This window comes from Schistocerca gregaria, chromosome 2, assembly GCF_023897955.1.
Source record: "Schistocerca gregaria isolate iqSchGreg1 chromosome 2, iqSchGreg1.2, whole genome shotgun sequence".
Classification (NCBI taxonomy): domain Eukaryota; kingdom Metazoa; phylum Arthropoda; class Insecta; order Orthoptera; family Acrididae; genus Schistocerca; species Schistocerca gregaria.
Window position 1 is genome coordinate 625,814,589 of NC_064921.1, and position 27,627 is coordinate 625,842,215.

The 27,627-nt window shown below is 39.4% G+C and overlaps 1 protein-coding gene across 1 annotated transcript in view; it reads left to right on the forward strand.

The window, feature by feature from the left end:
- Positions 1 to 27,627, forward strand: part of LOC126335903 (uncharacterized) — a 388,142-nt gene that overhangs the window by 288,616 nt on the left and 71,899 nt on the right. The window contains exon 15 of the mRNA XM_049999375.1: positions 4,933 to 6,458. Within this exon, the coding sequence (XP_049855332.1) occupies positions 4,933 to 6,458 (1,526 nt within the window). The remainder of the gene's footprint in view (positions 1 to 4,932; positions 6,459 to 27,627) is intronic.

The window sequence follows — 27,627 nt, forward strand, 5'->3', positions numbered from 1 at the left end:
AATTTAGGCCTTTAGATTACACTGATTTATCGTGTAACCGAAGTTTAATGAATTACTTTTAGCACTCATGTGGATATATAATATGTGTATAAAAGTGAATTAAAAACTTATCTATGTATACACTCTGTGAATCACTATGAAGTGTGTGACAGAGAGTACATCCCAGTGCACCAGTTATTATGGTTTTTTCCTGTTCCATTCATGTGTGGATTGTGGGAAGAATGATTGTTTAAATGCCTCTATGTGCACTGTATTTAATATAATATTATCCTAACAGCCCCTATGACAGCAATATGTAGTGGGTTGTTAGGTATTCCTAGAGTCATCACTTAAAGCCAGTTCTTGAAACTTGGGTAGTAGACTTCACGGGATAGTTTCCATCTATCTCCAATAGTCAACTGGTTCAATTCTTTGAGCATCCTTGTGACACTCTCTCATAGGTCAAACAAACCTGTGGCCATTTGTTCTTGTCCTTCTCTGTATACATTCAATATCCCCTTATAGTCCTATTTGGTATGGGTCCGACACAATTGAGCAATATTATGGGATGGGGCATATGAGTGATTTTTAAGTAATCTCCTTTGTGGATCAACTGCTTTTCCCTAGTATTCTACCAATAAACTGAAGTCTGCCACCTATTTTACCCATGACTGAGCCTATGTGATTATTCTGTTTCGTATCCCTACTAAGTGTTACACCCAGGTATTTGTATGGGTTTGCGAATTCCAACTGTGACTCACCGATATAATGTTAATAGGATACTAAGTTGTTTTTTTTTTCATTTTGTGAAGTGCACAATTTTACATTTCTGGACATTTAAAGCAAGTTACCAATCTTTACAGAACTTTGAAGTCTTATGAAGATCTGACTGAGTATTAATACAGGTTTGTTCAGGCTGTACTTCACTGTAAATAATTGCATCATCTGCAAAAAGGGTGAGATTACTATTATTGTTGTAAATGGAGGCTTCTGCGGCCATTGTCATAGTCAATAAAATTCTTCTGGGTTTCTGACTGCATTGTCAACTATAATATTCTGACGTTTTGGGAAATGCACCCTGAGGAAGGCATCTTGCAATAGTCACTGAAACATCAGAATTTTATAGTTAACAGTGCAGTCACAAACCCAGGAGAATATTACTGTTATTGTTGTCTGCAAGATCATGAACAGCAAGAGATCCAGCATACTTCCCTAAGTATACCTGAAGTTACTCCTACATCTGTCAATGATTCTTGATCTAAGATAACTATAGCTACATCCTCCATACAAAGAAATTTTCAGTCCAGTAATAAACACATGCAGTGCCATGTGTTTCAAACAGTGCTTCTAATGACAGTCATGCGTGCGATGTGAACACACCCACCGCACAGGCAGCCGCCCCACATGTTGGTAAACATTTCCCCTCCCTCGCATGCCAACCATGTGATTCGGCAGCCATCGCTGTTCCCTGCGCGATGCCAACGCCTGTCTCACCCACACTGGTTACTCAAGGCAAAGCTAACAACAGGCAGTCGCTGCGCACCCCGATCTGCTCTGTGTTGCACGCGCAGCCAACCTCTCCAAACAAGCACACGCCACGCTCACGTAATAGGCATGTGACTTTCATGCTGCCTTTTCCTACCCACGCTAATGGCTATACCTCATCGCACCCCACTCGTCCCAACACTTCATGTCAGGACGTTACTCAGCCTCACGTGCAGTTCTCAGTCTCTTCCACCACTGATGGATGACACACAAGATAATTACCACTGCCAGCCCTCCTATTAGGCACAAGGTTAGATGCATCAACCCCATTAAGTTGTGTGTGTGGCTTGGCAGCAAATTAATGAACTTCTGGAGGCAGGCATTCTACAGCCATTGGACAGCAATTGGTCTTCACCGATTCACCTCGTCACCAAATACGAAGGTTCTTTTTGAATGTGTGGTGATTACAGATGCTTAAATGCTTGTACCGTCATGGACAATTACCCAGTGCCAAACATAAACGATTTCGCCCATATGTTATTGGGCGACACAATCTTCAGTGTGATTGACTGTTATCGTGCATATCACCAGATTCCTGTACACCAGAAGACATTCCACAGACTGCTATCATTATGCCACTCGGTTTGTTCCAATGCAATTGCAAGTCATTCGGCTTAAACAATCTTGCACAAACATGTCAATATTTCATTGACGCAATCTTACGAGAGTTCGAGTTCTGCTTTGCATACCTGGATGACATCCTCAATTTCAGCAAGTTGACTGAGGACCATGAAGATCATTTATCCCATGTCCTCCAGAGCTTGAACTCCAACGGTGTCGAGGTCAACAATGATAAATTCCAGTTGCACCACTCTTCTGTAACATTTTTGGGTTACACCATCTCCGCAGATGGAATACAGCCCCTCAAATCCCGCTTGAAGGCTATCACATCATTGCCACCCACCGCTATGTACAGAGGACTCCAACATTTCCTGGGTACTGTAATTACTACCGCTGTCATCTACCTTCTGCCGCCACCATGCTGGCCCCTCTGACAGGCTCACTGTCTGGCAAACAGACTTCGGGCCTTAAGCCAGTCAATTGGGCTGAACCTACGCTAGAGGCCTTCAGGGCTCTACAGACAGTGTTAGCTCATGCCATCGTACTCACCCACCCCAAACCATCTTCCGAGTTGTTCATCACTATGGATGCCAGTGACATTGCGGTCAGGGAAGTATTACAGCAGCACAAAGGTGACATAGTTTCACCCCTACATTTCTTCTCTAAAAAACTGTCTACAGCACAGAAGAAATATTCTGCATTTGATAGAGAACTTCTGGTGGTCTATGAAGCCGTCAGACACTTTCACCCTGACATCGAGGGCCGTTCTTTCTTCATCCTTACTGACCACAAACCACTGGCGGACGCCTTCTGCAACCCTCCCGAGGACCCACACCCTCAGTGTTTTCGCCACTTAGACCTGGTCTCTCAATTTACTATGGACATACACTACATGAAAGGCATGGAAAATATCCCTGGTGATTTCTTTATGCAGATTAATAGTGTCTCATGCATTGTCGATTTATCCGACCTTGCCGCTCTCCAGGCCTCTGACAAGGAATCTCAAGCTCTCCTCATGGGTCTTCAGACATTGCTTGTGTTTACCAAAGCCAAGTTCCCCAGCGTTTCAGACAAAGTGTGGTGTGACTCTTATACTGGCACTATACAAGCCTTCGACACCTTACATAACCTCACCTGCCCTGGCATCCACGCCACTACATGCCTCGTCACTGAGCATTTTGTTTGGAAAAATGTTAAGCAGGACTGTGAAACCTGAGCACACAGCTGCATTTCCTGCCATTAGATGCTTTGCCTCTCCTCGCCCCCCCCCCCCCCCCCTCCTTTGGCAAGTTTGACATTCCACAAGGACGCTTTCGTCATGTACATATCAAACTTATCGGCCCTCTGCCACCATCAGAGGGCCACAGATATATCCTCTCAACAATCGACCGCATGTCTGATTGGGTGGAAGCTATTCCTTTACCCAACATCACAGCAGAAACCATGGCCAACAGATTCATCTCATCATGGATCACTAGGTTCGGTTGCCCATCCACTATCACCACCGACCAGGGTTGACAGTTTGAGTCTACACTTTTCACGATTCTATGTAACCTTTGCAGTATTAAAAAAATTCATACAACAGCCTACCACTTGCAAAGCTACAGTTTAGTGGAAAGATGGCACCACACCCTTAAAACAGCTCTCAGGTGCCATGAATGCCTCTGGTCTGAGGTGCTTCTTTTGGTGCCACTTGGTCTCCGTTCGACCTTTAAACCTGACTCACAGGGAACCATCTCCAAATTCGTTTATGGCAAGAACATGGTTCTACCAGGGAAACGTATCCTGCCTCAAACACCCGAAGATTTCCCCACCTCCCCAGACTTTATTAGTAGAATGCGCACCCACTATAGACATGCATGGCTACACCTGCCTGTCAGTCATTCCCTGCCACACACTTACATGCCAACCACCCTCAACACATGCTCCCACATTATGCTCAGGGACAATTCCACTAGACAACCCCTGCAACCCCCATACCTTGACCCCTTTGAAGTACTCCGGAGGGGTGAGACGACGTTCGACATTATGGTTAAAGATTGACCGCAGACCGTTTTGGTAAACAGGCTCAAGCCTGCTTTTTTGGACTCCAATGCCCCTGTACCATCCCAGTAAGATCATCTGGACAAATTTTCCATTGCCGAGCCTGATAATGAGTTAGCTCATCCCATTGTAGGGTCTTCTCCTTCTGATGATTCATCACCGCAGTTCATGGGTTTCCCAAGCATGACATCATCAACCCCATGTACTTTTTTTTGATGATGTTTCATCTACTGGAGAGACTTTCTCCCTGTCTTTCAATTTGTGCTACAATGTACCAACTAACCACATCGACGACATGTCGATTGTCGCTTTCAACGACCATGTGCTCACACTCCTTACAGACACTGCAGACTCGACACTCAGTGAGGAACTAGATGTCAAGACAGTGCATATCCTGTCCATCCCCCAAGAGAGTGATCCGTCAATAGTTACTGTGTATATCTCCTCAGACAGCTCGATCTGAATTAGGGGCAGGCACGCTCGCATGACACACCCCTCCTCACACCTCTACTGATTATTTCTCCTGTTATATGAGAATAACTTTCTTGATCTAATTTTTCTTTCCTATGTTGTATGCTCCTTTTTTACTCATACACTTGTCTAAGAAGGAAAAGTTTGCTGAAATAACATGTGCCACACTTTGAGAGACAGTAAGGAAAAACTCATTTTAAATTATATTGGTAGATTTGTATACAGTTATTGCTGAAGTATTGCTATAATTACATGTACATTCTTATTATAACATTACATGTTTCACCTTGGATTACCTTAAAGCTTATTTGAGTTTATATTAATTTTTTCCAGAGGTCAGTACGCATAAAACAGAGAGGATAGAACAGAAAGAAGATAAGGAACAGCCACCTCATTCACCGACCCCTATAACTTCTCCTGCCGTACCACCTGCACAATCAGGCCCTTCATCTCTGTCAACTGTACGACCTTCTCATCCAGCTAGTCTTATGCCACATTTGCTATTACAAAAACTCATGCAGCAAATTCCTGTGACATCTGGTAAACAATCTTCACCATCCCCACCACAGGTCCCCCCTGTACCACATGCACAGCCAGGACCTTTATCTCCATCAACTGTACAACCTTCTCGACCAGCTACTGCTCTACTGGAACTACCATCACAAATAGTTCCACAGCACACTCCTTTGCCGTCTGGTAGACCACCACCTCCAACCTCACCACAACCGCTCCCTGTATCACCTGCACAACCAGGCCCTTTATCTCCATCAACTGTACAACCTTCTCATCCAGTTAGTCCTGTGCCAGAATTGCCATCACAAATACTCCCATACCAAACTCCTTTGCTATATGGTAGACGATCTCCTCCACCCCCACCACAGTCCCCCCCTGAATCACCTACACAATCAGGCCCTTCATCTCTGTCAACTGTACGACCTTCTCATCCAGCTGGTCTTGTGCCACATTTGCTATTACAAAAACTTCTGCAGCAAATTCCTGTGCCATCTGGTAAACAATCTTCACCACCCCCACCACAGGTCCCCTCTGTATCACATGCACAGCCAGGACCTTTATCTCCATCAACTGTACAACCTTCTCAACCAGCTACTGCTCTACCGGAGCTACCATCACAAATAGTTCCACAGCACACTCCTTTGCCATCTGGTAGACCACCACCTCCAACCTCACCACAACCGATCCCTGTATCACCTGCACAACCAGGCCCTTTATTTCCATCAACTGTACAACCTTCTCATCCAGTTAGTCCTGTGCCAGAATTGTCATCACAAATACTCCCATACCAAACTCCTTTGCTATCTGGTAGACGACCTCCTCCACCCCCACCACAGTCCCCCCCTGAATCACCTACACAATCAGGCCCTTCATCTCTGTCAACTGTACGACCTACTCAGCCAGCTAGTCTTGTGCCACATTTGCTATTACAAAAACTCCTGCAGCAAATTCCTGTGACATCTGGTAAACAATCTTCACCACCCCCACCACAGGTCCCCTCTGTATCACATGCACAGCCAGGACCTTTATCTTCATCAACTGTACAACCTTCTCAACCAGTTACTGCTGTACAAGAACTGCGATCACAGATAGTTGCTCAGCAAACTCCTTTGCCATCTGGCAGACCACCTCCTCCTACCCCACCACTGCACCCCCCTGTATCACCTGCACAATCAGGCGCTTTATCTGCATTAACTGTACAACCTTCTCAACCAACTACTCCTGTGCCAGAATTTCTACCACCACAAGTACTCATAAAGCAATCTTCTTTGGTATCTCGTGGACCATCTTCTCAACTCTCTCGGCCCTCTGCACGTGGCATTAAGAAGACCTCTAATAAACAAAAGGTATGTATTAACAAATGTGGAACTGTATACATTGCATTAACACCAGTTTTTTAAGATCTTTCTTATTCCTTATTGGTTTTCTCTCAAAATTTTATTTTTCTGAAATACAATTTTCATGATTTAGGAAGTAGAAGTCCTTGGATGTGTACATACTTGTAGAATGTAGTGCTATCACATATAAGGGCATTTCTGTCATTGTTAGTAAACAGTCAACAATTTACCATTTTTGACATCCAAAATTAATATCTCTAGGGATGGTGTAACATTTTTAACTCCTCATCTTTCAATAAAGGACAGTTGTTCAGAATATTGGAAGATATTTCAAGTGGAAAGCTAACTACTGTCAATTAGATTAACATCATGAAGTTTACTTGTATTGTTACAATGCTTAGGAAATTAATGACATTGAAATATTCCATTGACAAGTACATTCATTCCTTATTCTCCTTTAGTGGTAATGGAAAAATTAAAGATTTTTCTTGCAATAGTTAAGCTGATGATCTTTGTCCCTCATATTCCTGCAATTATAGAGTATGATTTTATCCACCATGTACAAACTCTAGAGATTGATCAATAAGAGGATATGGAACAAAAATGATCTAATGAACTTATGTCTGGAAATGCATGGTTTCCATGCTAGAGACCATTTATTCAGTCATACTTTGATACAGGGACAGCAGTTTAATATGGCTGTACCATGCATCCACAGTTATAGATGCATGGTTTCCTCCTAGAGGGTAATACTCTTCCTCATATGTCATGTCCTAGAGCTGTCTCTTCCCACAGTAACTGGTAATGTTGTGTCCAGTTCATTTCTCTTGCTGACTCACCTTGTAGTGGATATTTTGTACACAGTGGTTCCATATTAGAATCAAGAGCTTGCTGACATTGTGTTTACTTATGGAAAGGCAAATGGTAATTGCTGGTGGGCAGCAAGGTTGTACCAGGAGAGCTATTACTGCTGACAAGTATTCAATGCTTTCAACAGCATTTCACCATTTGTCTAAGACAGGCCCATTTCAGGAAGCAGGAAATCATGAAGGACATACCCAAAATGTTCATACACTGTATTTGGAGGAAAATGTAATTAAGATTGTGGAAGGTGACCATTGTATCAGTACCAGGCAGTTGGCCAGCCAGTACAAGGTAAGCCAGATGACTGTGGAACATTCTCCATGACAATTGTTACTATGTGTATTGCTTACAGCATGTTCAGGGCCTACTAGTGACAGACTTTCCACATCAGGAGCAGTTTTGTCACTGGTTTCTTCACCAGGCAAACCATGATTCCGCGATTTGTGTCATCCATCCCATTCACAGATGAAGCCAACTTTATGCAGAGTGGTATCTTCAATGTTCATAATAGAAATCTGTGGGCTAGTATGCAGAACCCCCACAGTATGATGACAGTGAATCATCAGCATTGGTGCAGCTGGAATGTGCGGCCAGGATAATTGGCGACTGTATTTTGGGACCAGTCTTCTTTCCACATCACCTAAAGGCTGGAACCCTCAGTGTTTTCTGTGGGTGACTTTGCCTCCCCTACTGAAAGAAGTGCCTTTAATGATTCAAAGGGTTATGTGGCTGCTACATGTTGGTACTCCAGTCCACTTTGCTGTTAATAGCCAGACGCTTCTCAATCATGTCTTCGCTGTTCGATGAACTTAACAAGGGGGTCCAGTTGCGTGGCCTTCCAGTTCACCAGATCTCAACCTGTGCAATTTGTAGTTATGGGGCTGTCTCAAGAGTATCATGTATGCAGAGCCCATTCCAGATGTGGAGACACTGGAGCAGTGAATTTACACTTGCTTTGGCATTGTTTGGATGCAGCCTGGCAAATGTGAACTTGCGAGACTGGACATGTTACGGAGTGTACATGCATGTGTTGAGGGACATGGAAACAGTTTTCAATACATATTGTAACTGTGGCTGCATGGTACAGTGTGTTACCCTGGAGTCTCTGTAACAATGCATGAATGAATAAATGGTCTCTAGCTTGAAAACCATGCATTTCAGGACATAAGGTCATTAAACCTTTATTGTTCCACATCCTCTCATCGATCAATCCCTAGAGTTTGTACATAATGTAAAAAGTCACACTGTATAGTGACATAAAAAATGGCTAACATCTGAAAGACATGGTATAGTAAAGCATAACCCAAATGAGGAGAGTGTGTGATGTGTCTGTAGAAGCTGAGAAACCTGGGTTGCCAAGGATATTCTCCAACTGGGCGGTCTAGTTAGCTTTTGTCCAAAGTTTTATGGTGGTCATTTACAGTTCAATTTCCTATAATAATTCATGAGCCCTAGGAAAAACTGTAATTCTTTGTTCATCCCTGGTGCTGGAAAATATCACACAGCCTGTATCAGTCTCGGATTGGTCCTCATGCCAACCTTACTAATAACATGTCCCAAGTAATTCACTTCTTCCAATGCAAAATGACACTTCTTGGTACTCAGTGTTAAATGTGCAGCCTGTAACCTCTCAATTATGACTTTAAGTCACTGCTGATTTATTTGTACATCTCTTGAACAAACAACTATGTTGTCTAAATACAGTGAATAGTGATGAGGTTTTAATCCCTTCAACTCTCGAACTAACAAATGCTGAAATGTTGCTCATGTATTCTTCAAACTAAAATTCATTCTTCTACACTGATAATGCCCCCACGGCAATGAAAATGCAATCGTTAGTCTGTCTTCCACAGTCACCTCCAACTGATGGTACCCACTTCTCAAATCCATCATCAAGACATATCAGTGCTACCCAAGATTATCAATTATTTCCATTATGATCAGAATGGGGTAAGCATCATCTTACTATTAAAGTGCTGATAGTTGCAGCAAAATTGGCACTTATTTGAACCATTTGTAGATTTTTTGCTGATGTAAAATTCTTCTACAATCAGCTGCATCCTGGTATTCTGTATTGCTTCTGGTACACCATTCCTCACAGGAATCATGTATTGCATCATGGGTGTTGTAGGCAACAGCCTCTGTGGAAAAACAAATCTTGAAATGCCAAAGATTCTTCCTTATGCTCTACCTCTGCTGTTTTCAAATTATTAACCTTTTCATGCAATGCAATCTTATTGGTGCCCTGGCCTGTTCATAGCTCACTCCTGCTGTGCAGAAATCTGCCTTTTCTGGAGTCTCTTACATATGGCTTCAGCAGCCAGAGACAGTGGTCAACTGTGTGTGAGCTGTGTTTGTGTGAATGTGTGTGTGTGTGTGTATGTTGTCTAATTCAGAAGAGCCTTAGGGCCAAAAGCTTACTTGTTTAGCAATCTTTTCATTGTGATTGTCTGTGATTCAACATCTTCACTATATGGGGAGTAGCAATCTTCCCTTTTCATAATATTGTTAATGTCTAGAAAGTCATTGATATGTATTAAGAGTAGAATTGGATTCAATACAATTATTATGAGGCACATCTGTTTTTACATGGTACTTGTCTGACAAAATTATTTAGTAGAAATTTACTATCAGCAGATGTGTGAACTGTATTTTTTACCCTGTTTTTGAGGTAAGACTGAAACCACTAATTTACTGTACTTCTCACACCTAAATGTAAAGTAACAGAATGGGCAACATTTAACAAACACTAAAATTCCAAATATATTGAAGAATGTGACACTACCAAGCACAATTTACATAAAATTACTTACATGGAAGAACTCAAATGGTACCATTGTCAGATTGCTGTATCAATGAGAATAACTCAACTAAAGATGAACTGTAGCCAATTAAAATAAATAGTAATTAATTTGTAAAGATACTGCACTACAAACTAGAAATAGGTCATAAATAATGTAAACTAAATCCCCGTGAATAATTTGTGGAATTGATATGCAGGAAAGTGCTAATAATTATCATGCAGCCAACTGTAAAGACAGAATTTATGTTAGGAACTAAAACTTATACTGTATTTTTAAAGCAGTTAACAAAAAAATTAAGACATTATTATGGATGAATATGTCACATAATTTTGAAATTAGAATTATAATGCTACATGTTTCAGAAACATTGCAATAATCTGTTAAGCCAGATTCAATAACCATTTTGTGAAAAGGGAACAATCATAATTGTAGATTTCATTAAATTGTGGCCCAAAGTGATACAGAAGGACAAAATGGCATAGTATCTCTTTATATATATGGCGACTGACAATATCATAGTTTTTGGTTTACTTGACTGCTTGTTGTGGCTAAACTTTTCCCACAAGCCACTAATCTTTGCCTGCTACCATCTGGTGAGGTGAGACATAGGAAACCATTTTCAAAGCCAATGAAACTAATACTTTTGTTAGGTAATGTTTAGTTGCACTGTTTGATTATTTGCATGGAAGATGTACTATCAGTGGGAGATCTTACAAAGGGAAATCTTTAAATCAGTAGCAGTATTTTGATTATATATTTGTTAGTTTTCAAGTTTCTGACCAGAGATTATGCTTGTGTTGATGATAGCAAAGGGACATAAGGATACATCATTTTTGCACTGATTCATCACATGCCTTATTGATTTTTGAAATGCAGCACATGTGGTTATAAAAAGCCTGTTAGAAATTGGTACAGTAAAAATTAAGAACAAATACTACTTTTTATAAGTGAATTTTAACATTCTAAAAGTTCTCAGATATAACTTGGTACAAATTTTGGTATATTTTACTAATGCATATTGTTACTTTATTAAGATTACAACAGTTAATTAAAGTATAATATATGTTAATGTTCTAATATATGCCGGCACTAACAATTTTATAGCAAAAAAATAGAGAAATAACTCTACTAAGATAATAAGTGTGTCAATTTGCTCCTCCAGGTACTGGTAGCCCAAAATGACATGCTCACAAAATTTTTGAAATTGTGAATTTGTAGTGAAGCTAATTATTTTAAATTGAACTCCTTATGCAAACACTTCTCAAGAAACCCCAGTTAATGTAAGACTTGCATTTATATAATTTTAATTGGAATTGATGAGCTATGAAAGACAATTAACTTCTTAGCATGTCATTTTGGGCCACTTTACCCTAAGCTGCAATAGCAGTAGTCAAATAGAGTTAGTATCAAATCAATCATGCCACAGATTCAGCATCAGTCAGACATCATGTTTTAGACATACACTCTGTGTCTGTTTTATGTGTGTTGTGGCACAATAAACATGTTTTAAAGGTATTTTGGCTGTTTCAGTTACATTATTCATTTGGTTAAATCAACAAAACCCGTCTGATATATGGAAATTGGACCCAGATGCTATTTCAGTTGGAGGAAATACAACAAATCTGAGTTACACATCTCAATCTAGATTGTCAGTTATCAGCAAGTTATGTAAATGAAACGGTGTTAATGAAAGCTGGTAATGTGTAGCAGTATTGGTAGCATGAAAGTTAATAATATACTGCAGTTTATGATTCCATGGTTCAAATCTCGTTCAATTTGAAATCTCTACACCTCATAATTGTAAAATTTATCATCATTTTTTATCCATAATGAATGTCTTCTTCTTTCTAATTACATTCTGCACACAAAATTCCTGTTTGGATTTCAAATATAAATTCTTAATTATTGGTATTTTATGAAGGACTGTTAATAAAGGTTGCTTAAACTACCCCCATGAACCATGGACCTTGCCGTTGGTGGGGAGGCTTGCGTGCCTCAGCGATACAGATAGCCGTACCGTAGGTACAACCACAATGGAGGGGTATCTGTTGAGAGGCCAGACAAACGTGTGGTTCCTGAAGAGGGGCAGCAGCCTTTTCAGTAGTTGCAAGGGCAACAGTCTGGATGATTGACTGATCTGGCCTTGTAACAATAACCAAAACGGCCTTGCTGTGCTGGTACTGTGAACGGCTGACAGCAAGGGGAAACTACGGCCGTAATTTTTCCTGAGGGCATGCAGCTTTACTGTATGATTAAATGATAATGGCGTCCTCTTGGGTAAAATATTCTGGTGGTAAAATAGTCCCCCATTCGGATCTCCGGGCGGGGACTACTCAAGAGGATGTCGTTATCAGGAGAAAGAAAACTGGCGTTCTACGAATCGGAGCGTGGAATGTCAGATCCCTTAATCGGGCAGGTAGGTTAGAAAATTTAAAAAGGGAAATGGATAGGTTAAAGTTAGATATAGTGGGAACTAGTGAAGTTTGGTGGCGGGAGGAACAAGACTTCTGGTCAGGTGACTAAAGGGTTATAAACACAAAATCAAATAGAGGTCATGCAGGAGTAGGTTTAATAATGAATAGGACAATAGGAATGCGGGTAAGCTACTACAAACAGCATAGTGAACGCATTATTGTGGCCAAGATAGATACAAAGCCCACACCTACTACAGTAGTACAAGTTTATATGCCAACTAGCTCTGTAGATGACGAAGAAATTGAAGAAATGTGTGATGAAATAAAAGAAATTATTCAGATAGTGAAGGGAGATGAAAATTTAATAGTCATGGTTGACTGGAATTCGACTGTATGAAAAGGGAGAGAAGGAAACGTAGTAGGTGAATATGGATTGGGGCTAAGAAATGAAAGAGGAAGCCGCCTGGTAGAATTTTGCACAGAGCACAACTTAATAATAGCTAACACTTGGTTTAAGAATCATGAAAGAAGGTTGTATACATGGAAGAACCCTGGAGATACTAAAAGGTACCAGATAGATTATATAATGGTAAGACAGAGATTTAGGAACCAGGTTTTAAATTGTAAGACATTTCCAGGGGCAGATGTGGACTCTGACCACAATCTATTGGTTATGACCTGTAGATTAAAACTGAAGAAACTGCAAAAAGGTGGGAATTTAACGAGATGGGTCCTGGATAAACTGAAAGAACCAGAGGTTGTACAGAGTTTCAGGGAGAGCATAAGGGAACAATTGACAAGAATGGGGGAAAGAAATACAGTAGTAGAAGAATGGGTAGCTTTGAGGAATGAAGTAGTGAAGGCAGCAGAGGATCAAGTAGGTAAAAAGACAAGGGCTAGTAGAAATCCTTGGGTGACAGAAGAAATATTGAATTTAATTGATGAAAGGAGAAAATATAAAAATGCAGTAAATGAAGCAGGCAAAAAGGAATACAAACGTCTCAAAAATGAGATCAACAGGAAGTGCAAAATGGCTAAGCAGCGATGGCCAGAGGACAAATGTAAGGATGTAGAGGCTTATCTCACTAGGGGTAAGATAGATACTGCCTACAGGAAAATTAAAGAGACCTTTGGAGATAAGAGAACCACTTGTATGAACATCAAGAGCTCAGATAGAAACCCAGTTCTAACCAAAGAAGGGAAAGCAGAAAGGTGGAAGGAGTATATAGAAGGTTTATACAAGGGCGATGTACTTGAGGACAGTATTATGGAAATGAAAGAGGATGTAGATGAAGATGAAATGGGAGATACAATACTGCATGAAGAGTTTGACAGAGCACTGAAAGACCTGAGTCGAAACAAGGCCCCCGGAGTAGACAACATTCCATTGGAACTACTGACGGCCTTGGGAGAGCCAGTCCTGACGAAACTCTACCATCTTGGGAGCAAAATGTATGAGACATGCGAAATTCCCTCAGACTTGAAGAAGAATATAATAATTCCAATCCCAAAGAAAGCAGGTGTTGACAAATGTAGAAATTACCGAACAATCAGTTTAATAAGCCAAGGCTGCAAAATACTAACATGAATTCTTTACAGACGAATGGAAAAACTAGTAGAAGCTGACCTCGGGGAAGATCAGTTTGGATTCCGTAGAAATACTGGAACACGTGAGGCAATACTGACCTTACAACTTATCTTAGAAGAATGATTAAGGAAAGGCAAACCTACGTTTCTAGCATTTGTAGACTTAGAGAAAGCTTTTGACAATGTTGATTGGAATACTGTCTTTCAAATTCTAAAGGTGGCAGGGGTAAAATACAGGGAGCGAAAGGCTATTTACAATTTGTACAGAAACCAGATGGCAGTTATAAGAGTCGAGAGACATGAAAGGGAAGCAGTGGTTGGGAAGGGAGTAAGACAGGGTTGTAGCCTCTCCCCGATGCTATTCAATCTGTATATTGAGCAAGCAGTAAAGGAAACAAAAGAAACATTTGGAGCAGGTATTAAAATCCATGGAGAAGAAATAAAAACTTTGAGGTTCGCCGATGACATTGTAATTCTGTCAGAGACAGCAAAGGACTTGGAAGAGCAGTTGAACGGAATGGACAGTGTCTTGAAAGGAGGGTATAAGATGAACATCAACAAAAGCAAAACGAGGATAATGGAATGTAGTCAAATTAAGTTGGGTGATGCTGAGGGAATTAGATTAGGAAATGAGACACTTAATGTAGTAAAGGAGTTTTGCTATTTAGGAAGTAAAATAACTGATGATGGTCAAAGTAGAGAGGATATAAAATGTAGACTGGCAATGGCAAGGAAAGCGTTTCTGAAGAAGAGAAATTTGTTAACATCAAGTATAGATTTATATATCAGGAAGTCGTTTCTGAAAGTATTTGTATGGAGTGTAGCCATATATGGAAGTGAAACATGGACGATAAATAATTTGGACAAGAAGAGAATAGAAGCTTTCAAAATGTGGTGTTACAGAAGAATGCTGAAGATTAGATGGGTAGATCACGTAACTAATGAGGAAGTATTGAATAGGATTGGGGAGAAGAGAAGTTTGTGGCAAAACTTGACCAGAAGAGGGGATCGGTTGGTAGGACATGTTCTAGGGCATCAAGGGATCACCAATTTAGTATTGGAGGGCAGCGTGGAGGGTAAAAATTGTAGAGGGAGACCAAGAGATGAATACACTAAGCAGATTCAGAAGGATGTAGGTTGCAGTAGGTCCTGGGAGATGAAGAAGCTTGCACAGGATAGAGTAGCATGGAGAGCTGCATCAAACCAGTCTCAGAACTGAAGACCACAACAACAAACAACAAACTAAGAAAACATAACAGCTTAATTTCTGAAGGGAAAATTGAAAAACCAAATACTCTTTACACCAAACTCTTGCTAATCTTGCCCTCAGTATTCCAGCCTCTCAGTAATCTGGTGCACATCCAAATACACATACACCATGAATTATAATGCACAAAAATGCTTAATCAAATAATGCATTATGTACTGTGTTTGAAATTTTAGCTGTCTTTACAGTTTGTAATCATGTCTTCTAAAAGGAAACACGTTATGCTAGGCCTCAAGCAGAAACTTGAAATTTTAGATAAGTTAAATCGAGGTTCTTCAGACAAAGCCATTGCTGCTGAGTTCAATGTTGGATGATCAACTATTTATGACATCAAAAAGAAATATGTTCTTTAACAGGACTCAACACAAATGGATAGTGAGTTGGGAAAACGGAAGGTTATGCAAAAGAATGAGACTGAAACTGGACGTAGCTGTTTATACATGGTTCATACAACCACACAGTAAAGGAATTCCAGTCAGTGGCCCATTATAAAGGAAAAAGCAACTGCATTTAACAAACCACTTGGTGGTAGTAACTTGTTTGCAGCGAGCAAAGGTTGGCTATCAAACTGGAAAAAATGACATGGCATTCGCTGGCTGACAGTCACTAGGAAAGACGCTCAGCTAATGATAAGGATGCTGGTGAGTTTGTAAGCAGGATACAAAGGATAATAAAGGAAGAAGATTTAACTGCCGATGCCTTCCATAATGCTGATGAAACAGGACTCCTTTACCAGATGCTTCCTTCAAAAATATTAGCTGCCAACAATGAGAAGGAAGCTAATGGTTACAAGCAACAGAAACAGCATGCATCATTCATGGCATGTCGTAATGCAAATGGGAGTCATAAACTAGCACTTATGGTGATTAGGAAATCCCAACATCCACAATGTTTTCAATACACTGACATAAATATTCTATCGGCACAGTATTGTGCTCAGAAGAAAGCATGGATGGACAGACAAATATTCTCTTGGTGGTTCCATGAAACGTTTGTACCAGCAGTTAGAAAAGCGCTAAAGAAGAAATAGCTTCCACTGAAACCTATCCTTATAATTGACATTTCTCTCGATCATCCTTGAGATGTTTCTCTAAAGTCTGATGATGTACAAGCATTCTTTCTCCCATTCAATGTGACAGCCCTAATTCAGCCCATGGGCAAGGAATTTTGGAATCAATTAAATGTTATTATTGACATTCACTTCTTGCCTCCTTGCTGAACAAAAGTGAAAATGACTCTACCAAGACTATGTTGAAGGTGTGGAAAGCAATTAACATACATGATGTTGTTTTCCAAGCAGCTGAAGTATTGGATAAAGTGGAAAGCATTACCATAATGAAGAGCCGGAGAAAATTGTGGTGATCTATTGATGCCGAGTTGGATCCAGTAGTGAGTGACAGCGATGAGCCTGTCAATTTGGAATTATCAATTATTTTGTACACTGACATGTGACATGTTCCACAGACTCCCAGGGGGAGAAGAAATTAATGATGAACATGTTACTAAGTTGCTGAATGAGGAAAACTGTGATACAGACCAAACTTCAACAGATGAAGAAATTATCAAAAGCATGCCAGAAACTAATTATGAAAGTGATGATGGAGAGGATACAGGAAGAGAGAGCATGAAGATTTCTCACACTGCTGGTGCTGAAGCTGCTGAGGTCTTCCTGGAGTAAATTATGCAACAACCAGATACATGCATTAACGATGTAATGCTTGTAAAGCGGTTGCATGATAAAGCATGCCACCATCGTGTATCATCTTGCGACAGTTAAAAATTAGGGACATGTTTCATAGTGAGTGATATGACTGTGTAATTATGTACAGTATATTGTACACTCAAGGACTAAGTTTTCTTTGAAAATTATAGTGTTTTTGGAGTTAATAAAGTATATCCTCTATGTTTTGAAATTGTATCCTTCAGTTTAATAAAATACAGTACACTATATACCCTATGTTTTCAAAATAAATAAAAAGCAAAATAAATTAATAAAATCAATGTCAGACACTCAATAATCTTGCACTTCCACTAATGAGGCACCCATATGTGCCAGGAATGGCTGGGTTAGTGAGAGTCTAGTGTATTTGTACTATGTTCATTGTTTTATACCACAGATGTAGATAAGTGACATAGAAACATGGAAAACAATTCACTTTCACAGCATTGAGCCATAGAAATGCTGCTTTTTTTTACATTTGCCACTGTACTATTACAATTTGAACCCAGCAGAACTGATCTGTTGCCATGCTAAGGAATTTGGCCCAAGAAATAACAAGACTGTTAAGCTGACAGACATACTGGAACTAATGCACACAGCTTTTTCTCATGCCTTGCCAAGCACTGGCAGAATATAGATCAGCACATCATAAGAGAAGAGGAGAAGATGCAGTATTTGGGTGGCTTCATGGAATCTGTTGTTGGTCTACTTGTTATCAGTATAGCAGATGACAGTTCTAGAACTGAAACGTATTTATCGGATTCAGATAAGGATGGAGCTAAGAGATTGCCTGACAACTGACTGCAATTCATACCTTCATTGGCTACAGTATCTGACAGTATGGTGAAATACCTGCAGTACAGTTTTGCATCACACCTCACTCGCACAGAAAAATTACTCTGTGTTTAAGTTAGGAATTTTCATCACTCTTGTTTGTAATTAGAGTACTAAGTAAGGTGAAAACAAGGGCATTTTATGCTTTCTGCCTGGTCACCTAAGAAGCAAACAGTAGTGCTGGAGTTTTGCCAAATATTACTTTATCCTTTTTAAAAATTAAATGAAATTTGAGACTATATTGTTTCTTTGCTCATGTCTTACATCTGAAGTGCAACTACTCATGCCATTGCAAGTTAGTTGAACCACTGGCTGGCCAGTGCTGTGCTGTCAAAGGTTAGTGTGCTGCTAAAGCTGTTGTCCCGCATTATTGTTCAGTCTATGTGTGTGTAGCACAGCATAAAATATATACCTATGATTGGACTTGACTGTACTGACCACAGCCTGGCTTCTGCTTCATGTGGAATGAAATCCAATGAGATTGGAGCAAACACAGAAGAATACATGGTGCAATGTGTACATCAGATTTATTCTTGTGATGTACAAAGTAGAGCAAGTGGAGTTAAAACAAAGTTACATAGATGCAAGAGCCCAAATGATAACATTTTTGGATTACTTATTGATGAGATGAATTGTAACCAACTAAGAATAATTGTAATTAATTTATAAAGATACTGGACTACAAACTGAAATTATATCAAAAATACTGTAAACAAAGGTCTAATTTATCATTTATGGAACTCATATGTAGAAAAGAGTTTGTAGTTGTGGTGCAGCCAGTTGTGAAGACACAGGATTTATTGTACAAACTAAAATCACACAGAATTCATAAATAAATTAACAAAAATAATATATTATATAAATAAGATATTATTATGAAAGTATATTTCATACCATAACTTTGAAATGAGAATTGTAATATTCTGACATGCTAAGTGTTTGAGAAACATTGCAATAATTTGTTGAGCCAAATTTCGTAACTAGTTTTGTGCAAGCATTAAATCTTAAATGTAAATTCTATTAACTTTAGTCCAAACAATGCATAAAGTAAATTTGTAATTCTTGAAATGACAGTCAGTATGGAATCATTCTTGCCATGGTTTTAGTGTCAGCCCTACATCATGTTTTAGGGACAAAAATGTGTCAGTATTATCTGCGATGTGATGAAATAACATGTTTTAAAAGTATTTTGACTGGTTTGAGTATTTAATTATTTGTTTGATTCTACAAAAATCGCCTGACATATGGAAATTGGAGGTAGATCATATTTTTGATAGGAGTATTGCAACAAATCTGTGTTACACACCTCAGTCAATGTCTTCAGTTACTAACAAATCAAGTGTTTGAAATGTACTCATGAAAACTTGTTACATTTTATAGTGCTTCTAGTTTGTTTAGCAGTATTTTATGGTTCAACAGTATCAAAGTCTTCGCCAAGTCTATGAATATGTCTGTGATAACAGCTGTCCTTGTCAAGGGCTTCTAGTATCAATTTTATGAACTCTGTTAGGGCCAAAAATTGCACTTCTCCTGCTTCTGAAACTAAACTGTGTTGCTTTAAAAAGGGGGTACCAGTTTATGTAACTCATTAATCTGTTTTTCATGAATAATTCAGTTATTTTTGAAAATTCTGACAGTACTCTTTACATTAGTTTCCTTTAGTAAGAGCGCAAGTCTTGTGTGCTTTAGGTACCCATGAAAAATACCTCAACTAAACAATACCCTTGTTCAGGGGGTTTGTATGCTGTGTATGTATGTCTTTGGGTCAGAGAATAGAAATCTCATGCATGTCTGCTGCTTCTTGTTTTTTAAATTCTTTTTCTGTCCACCTGACTTCAATTTCTGATGTGAGATAGAGGGTCATTGTAATTACAGTGTAATTCATTGTGTGTGTGACATGTGTTTAGGAAAATTTTGTTACAACTTGTCCATAATTCCAGAGAAATAGTCAGTTACAAAATTTGCCAGTTCCTAAGGATTTTCTGTTACTCCTCTTTGCGATTTATATGTTACTACCGTTGTACCTGCGTATTTGTTTCATATTTTATGACATTCCATACTTTTTGTGTTATATATTATCACTGAACGATTTCCTCTGCAGTAAGCTGTTGTCTCCTGTATATCTTTTTATATTTGTGATAATAAGTTAGGAAATGTGGATTAGTGTAGTTCTTTTTGCATTGGTCTGAAAAATTTAAGTGTCTTGGAGGATTTTCTAATACCCACAGTGCTCTAGAAAAAGTATATGACTTACATTACAAGAATATATGTTTGTAGGTCTGCCATTTTGCTGGTTTTACCAAGCATGTCTTTATCTTCACCATGTAGCATTAATGATCAGAGAGAGGAAGATCCTTTATAAATGCTATACAATATTCTCTGTTGACATCTGCAAGTATGTGGTCTAAGACTGATGCTGAACTTTTTCATTCCTTGAGTCCTTGTAGTGCCTTTCTCACTAACCTTAGTACAGCTTTACATGGATTGCTTTCCTTGTTGGGAAAGAATCTATTAGCTCATCAAAGTTCATCAAAAGTTTTGCTACATGAACTATTCCTGCCAGTGTTAAAACTTATTCTCCGGTTAACTTGACTGACCTTGCCGTTTTAGTTATCCCTCGTTTATTCTCTGGTTAGGCATTATTACATGTTTGTACAATGCATTTTCCATGCTGCTCCCAGAATAGAACTTTAGCGGCTGCTATCCAGGGACTGTACAACTGGTCCTTACTAGTGTAGCATTCTGGGAAAAATTTTATGTCAAAATTTCATTTTCTTGGATATACCAAGAAGATATTACATACTCTTTTTTACCTGTTATTCAACAGGGATGTGTTTCAATATCATATGAATAATCAATAGACTGATGTGTGCTCGATACTGGGTCCTTTGTGAAACAAGGTCGTCCCCCCCGCTCCCAGAAATTTCCGGGTGGGGTAGATAGCCCGGTTTGCCCCCCGCCCCCTTTATCCAGGCCTGTAAATTTTTTCCAGGTGGCATTTGGCTGCTTGCTGCTATTACTTATACAGCTAACTGCCACACTTCTGTAGCCAGAAGTGGGAGGAGGCACTACTCATACATGACTCAACTGCGAATGCACATAAGCTCACTCGCAACTGCTCAAACGAATCTATTGTAAGCAGTTGTGACTTCACACTCATCAGAGGCAATTTGCTGTTATGAAGCCTTACATAGTCTTCCTAAAGCCATTGACACATTTTGCTGTTGGCAGACGCTTTTTGTGAGGACTGTGTTTTGTTGCTGTATATGGCGCATTTCCTTGGCAACTTAGTTTTATTTTGTTTTTTTTCTCTTTTTCATGTTTTATTGCTGCAGTATTATTCTGCAGTAGCAAAATACAGTAATATCCTTTGTCAGAGTACTGGTTCTTACCGGTCAATGTTACAAAAATTTAACTGAAAACTAAAACAATGAAAAATTCCCAGAATTCTAAAATAATCCTGGGTTTTTCCCGGTTTCCTCCCGGATGAAAAAATTCCCAGGTTTTTTCCAGATCTTCCGGTTGTTCCAGGTCATATACACCTTGTAATGGAATTTACAATTAAGATTTCAATACTTTTAGAAAAGTTGTTAATGGAAAATTGCTTTACAAATCATTGCAATGTTTCTGAAACAGTTACCATATCAGAATACTACAACTGTCATTTCAAAATCATGGTTTATAAAATATACATACATAACAAAATCTTAGTGATTTTTTATTGCTTTTAAAATACATTGTGATTTTAGTTTCTAACATACATCCTGTGTCTTCACAGTTGGCTGCATCATAATAACTATCACTTTTGTATGTATGGACTACATGATTGTTTTCATTATTTTTGACATATTTTTTTCATTTGTAGTTCAGCACCTTTATAAATTAATTACAGTTCATCTTAATTGATTTCAGTTCGTCTTAAATTTAGTTATTCTCATCAATATATTAATCCAACAATTTTGCCATTCAAGCTATTACATTTATGAAACTTCACACTCTTTGATATGTTTAGAAGCATAGTTTTTGTTACCTGTTGTCCTGTTCTGCTACATTCCATAAACTACCTAGTATAAAGTACCACACATAACAATTGTGAGTAAGGCTTCATCATGGCATGATGCACCAGAATAGGAGATTTATATAACAATGAAATATGAATGGATAGATAAAAAATCTATTCACAAAGTGGCAGCAGGTAACACACACACACAAAAGGGTTTAACTTTTACAAGCTTTTGCAGCCAGTGGCTCCTTCTGGCAGAAGAGCTGAAGGGGAAGGAAGATGGCTGAAGGAATAGGACTGGAGCAGTTTAGGGAAAGGGGAATAGTTCAGAAAAGTCACCCTGATCCCAGGCCAGGAGAGACTTACTGGACATGATGAGAAGGAAATACAGATTGATGCAGACTCCTTAATTTCTTTTTATTTTTTGTATGCTTTTAGGGAGTTATGGTCTTTTCAAAGTAGCTGATTAATACATTCAAGAGCAAGATAATAACTGAGTGGCCAACACATGCTCCAAAGTTGTTGTTTGGACAGATCAGCAGTACCAGGACTGGATGTGATGGCCCAGGAAAATCTGCTTTTGAACTAGGTTGTTGGGATAATTATGTCCAGGGAAGGCTCGAGAGAGAGTGGTGGTTTATTGCTGTAAAGAGTCTGCCACCGAACAAATATGTCTGCCTTGAATGCTAAGGCTATATGGGGAAGGGGGGGGGGGGGGGGGGGACGTTTGATGCAGAGAGACCGGCAACTGTCAAAATATGACTACTGTTGTTTGTTAGTAAGTTAGATGCACAGAAAAGTTTCTAGCTGGCCTTTTCTGAGCATAAGATCAACATCAAGGAAAGCCGCATGGGATTCAAAATAGGGCCATTTGAAATTTAACTCAGGAAGGTGGTTAGAGATTCCAGGAATTTTAACAAGCCAGCCTCACCATGAGTCCATATGGTAAAGATATCATCAATGTATATAAACCAAACCAGTTGTTGAAGGATTATGGATCCCAGAAAAGCACCCTCCATGTGACCCATGAAAAGGTTGGCATAGGAAGGAGCCATACTAGTTCCCACGGATGTACCCCTGATCTGTTTGTACATCTGCTCCTCGAAAGTGAAGTAATTGTTAGTAAGTATAAAGTTAATTAATGTGAGCAAGAAGGATGTCATAGGTTTGGAATCATGTGGGCATTGACTGAGAAAATGTTTGACTGCAGACAGACCATGTACGTGGGGGATGTTGATGCAGAGGGAGATTGCATCAATGGTGACAAGCAAGGTGTGTGATGGGAGTGGGGTGGGCACAGATTTCAGACGATCTACGAAATGGTTGGTATCTTTAATATAGGAGGGAAGTCCTCATACTATGAGTTGCAGATGTTGATCAGCTAAGGCAGAAACATGTTCAGTGAGTGCTTGAAGCCATCAGCTATCGGACAGCCACTATGATTGGGTCTGTGGATATTAGAAAGAAGGTAAAAGGTGGGGGAACATGGTTTGGGTGGCATAAGAAGTTCTATGGACTAGCGAGAGTCTAGTGTATTCCATTGTTAATTAGTCCCATACGGTTTAAGTGTACTAGTCAGGACCCATGGCTTTTCAGGAAATGTTCTGGTGTCCCAGTTTCTCCATAAATGTATAATCCACTGTTAATTAGTCTATGTGGTTTAAATGTACCAGGTAGGGCCCATGGCCTGTCAGGAAATCCCCGAGCTTGGGTTGACATGTTTTAGTTATAATCTTTCACATACATCAGGAAAGAAAGAGTGTACTTGGAAGCCCTTGTCAGATGCCTCCCACTCTCTCTGCCATGTTAGAATCCATAATTGTTTCATTTGTGTTTTGTTCATAGTGTTGGTTCTTGTAATTTTGGTGATTTTATTGAGCCTGACCTCTATTAAGCCAGAAAAGTGCAGTTCTCTAACATATTGTTATGTCTATGGGCAGGTCCCCATCACAACGCAAAGTGCCTCTAGTGATGTAGTGTTGAAGGCTCCACTCATCCTGCCAGGAAACAGGTCACCTCTGTCATGGTGTTGATAATCTGTGTGGGCTTGCCATTGTAAGCTTGCTAGACACTGATCTCTGATCACTTGCGGGGGAGCTTGAACACTCAGAAAGTGCAGACAGGAATGTGTCACAGATGAAGGAACACTATTCATAGGGCAGCTGAAGGAGCTGGGTGTATGGAAATGGGTATCATGGTGTAGTGGAGTAGTGATTCATAGATCTGGTGACGGACCAAAATTTTTAAAGAAGTCAATGCCTATGACTGGTTCTTCAGTATCGGCCATGTGTAATGTCCACTGAAACACTACACCAGGTAAGTGAATGCAAAGGTCAGTAGCTCCATGCACATTAATGAGAGACATATCAACAGTGCAGAATCACAGTCTAGGAGGCAGCGGTTGTGATGGTGAAAGATCCTACAGAATTACATTTGCATCTGCTCCAGTATCAATGAGGAAGTACCTGTTCAGTGCTAAGTCCTGAAGGTAAAGTCATCCATTTACTGACTGCTGATGATGACAGCACTGAAAGGAGTGGAGCATAAGTCAATATTTGTTTTGTCACATTCCTTGTCCATCTGTTTCTTTCTTTTTTTTCCTTTTTTTTCCAATAATGCTGTCAGCACTCTCCATGACCATAATTTTGAATTTCGGTTTGAAATTTTTTTGAGTGGCTACATTTAAAATATTTAACTTGCTGATAATCGATGATCTTGGTTGATGTGGATTTGTTATATTTCTTCCACCTGACATAACATCTAGGTCTAATTTCTGTATGTTAGGTGATTTTATGCTGATTTAATCACATAAATACCACATCGGAAATAGTCAAAATACTACTGAAACAAGTTTATTTCAGAAAAAATATAGATAAAACTAACACTGGGTTTTGTACATAAAACATGATATAGGACTGATGTCAAAACTGTGTCAAGACTAACTCGATTCAGCTGCAGCCATTATTGCTTATATAGATCCCAACAATTATGAAGTTATATTCTACATTGTTTAATGGAATTTACAATTCCAGCCCATGATGCTGGAGTTGGTAGTTGTGTGTGCTTGAGGTGTGCTTGCTTGTGTGTGTGTAAATGGTGTGTGTCTCTCTTTGCTAATGAAGGCTGTGGCTAAAAGCTCTATGTAAGTGTCTTTTAATTGTGCATGTCTGCAACTTGTGTCTTCTTTATGGTAAGTAGCAATCTGCCTTTTCCTACTTTGTGTCATCATCAACTGACAGCATCACATTTTTCTTTGTGTTTGGAATTCTAGTTTTCATTAAATCTTGTTCTGTTCTGTTAAATCACAATGATTTATCCGAAAAAAGGTGTAGTCCTTCAGTCCATGACAACAGGTTTCTGACGACAATATGGGCCCCATACCCACCTGTTGTAATCCACTAATTAAGTCCACCAACCTGCCCTTACTAGCCCTGTTGATGTGCAGAGCATATGTAGCCCCATCTCCCAATAGTACCCATTAGTGCCAATGAAATGTAAGACTTGTCAGAAGTCACCATAACCATTTCCCTCCACTTACATTCAATATATCATTATCTTATGTACAGTCCTTGCACAAAGGCTGCATGCACTCAACCACCTGATTCAGCTCAACATTCAGGTTGAAAATGCAATGCTTTGCATTGTGAGGTAAATGAATTCCATAGAACTACAAAATTTTCCTTACTCAGTGGTTACTTGATATGCCCACCACCATAAGACAATACAGCATCCTATATGAAAATGTTCTTTTGAGAAAAAATTCCTCTTCAAATTACAAAATGAGACCGAGTACAGTCTCCAGACTTCATTATGATAAATAAGATATATTAAAAAACGACTTCCAGGCACTGAATATGATCAAAAACTGTTTTTGAGGTTGAAATAATAAAATGGTCATTAAATGAGAATTAATTTACTTCAAGCAGTGTCACTTGTGTTAGGCATTCTTATACAGTCTGCAAAGTATCACATTTATAGAAAATTTTAACACAAATTAAGAAACACAAGGAGGTTGGGGGAGACAGAAATAGTGCTATCAGTACACATATATTTTTTGTATTTTGTTCTTATTTCTTTTTCACACACACACACACACACACATGGTGTGGGTGTGTGGGTGTGTGGGTGAGTGGGTGGATGGTTGGCTGGGCGCATGCGCACACTTGTGCATTCCTTTTCTTTTTCAGAATGTTTTGCAACAAATGAAAGTAGTGCATTCAGCACTTACTGTAAATAACCATCCCCAAAGTTTAAGTTAGTTAAATAGAATAAAATGAATTACTTTTATGGACTGAAATACACTCAAGAGCCAAGGAAATTGGTTCACCTGCCTAATACTGTGTAGGGCCCCTGTGAGCATGCAGAAGTGCCGCAACATGACATGGCATGGACTCAACTAATGTCTGACATAATGCTGGGGGAACTGAAATGATGAATCCTGCAGGGCTGTTCATAAACTTGTAAGAGTACAATGGGTTGGAGATCCCTTCTTAACAGCGCAATGCAAGGCATCCCAGATATGATCAAAACCATACATGTCTGGGGAGTTTGGTGGAAAGCGTAAGCATTAAAACTCAGAAGAGTGTTCCTAGACCAACTCTGCAATTCTGAACATCAAGGGTGTTGCACTGTCCTGCTATAATTGCCAAAGTCCATTGGATTGCACAATGAACATTAATGGATCAGTTGATCAGACAGGATGCTTAGATACGTGTCACCTGTCAGAGTCATATCTAGACATATAAGGGGTCCCATATCACTCCAACTACACACACACCACATCATTACAGAGCCTCCATGAGCTTGAACAGCCCCTGCTGATATGCAGGGTCCATAGGTTCATGTGCACATCCATCTTCTTGATACAATTTGAAACGAGACTCATGCGATCAGGCAACATGTTTCCAGTTATCAACATACCAATGTTGGTGTTGGTGGGCCCAGGTGAGGTGCAAGGCTTTGTATCATGCAGTCATCAAGGGTACATGAGTGGTCCTTCGATGAATGGTTCACATGCTGACAGTTGTTGATTGCCCAGCATTGAAATCTGCAGCAATTTGAACAAGTGTTTCACTTCTGTCATGTTGAACGATTCCCTTCAGTCATAATTGGTCCTATTCTTGCAGGATCATTTTCTGGCTACAGTGATGTCAGAGGTTTGATGTTTTATCAGATTCCTGATATTCATGGTACACTCGTAAACTGAACGTAAGGGGAAATCCCCAATTCATCGCTACCTCGGAGATGCTGTGTCCCATTGTTCATGTGCCAAATATAATACCACATTCAAACTCACTTAAATCTTGATAAACTCCCATTGTAGCAGCAAAAACCAATCTAACAACTGTGCCAGACACTTATTGTCTTATATAGGTGTTGTCGACTGCAGTGCCATATTGTACCTGTTTACATATCTCTGTATTTGAATATGAATTCCTATACCACTTTCTTTGGTGCTTCAGTGTATAACAAGGATATGTAGTCTCTATCAATGTAGTTATAAACCTAATAGATTTTGATAACTTATGTTAATTTGTAAATATTTGTGTAACAATTATCATATGAACTGTTGATGCTTTCATTAAAATTTAACTCTATTTGGAAAGAATTACATCACAACTTATGTTGCTTTAGTATATGCACTTCAACTAACCAGCCACATTATCACACCAGTTTTGCAGTTTG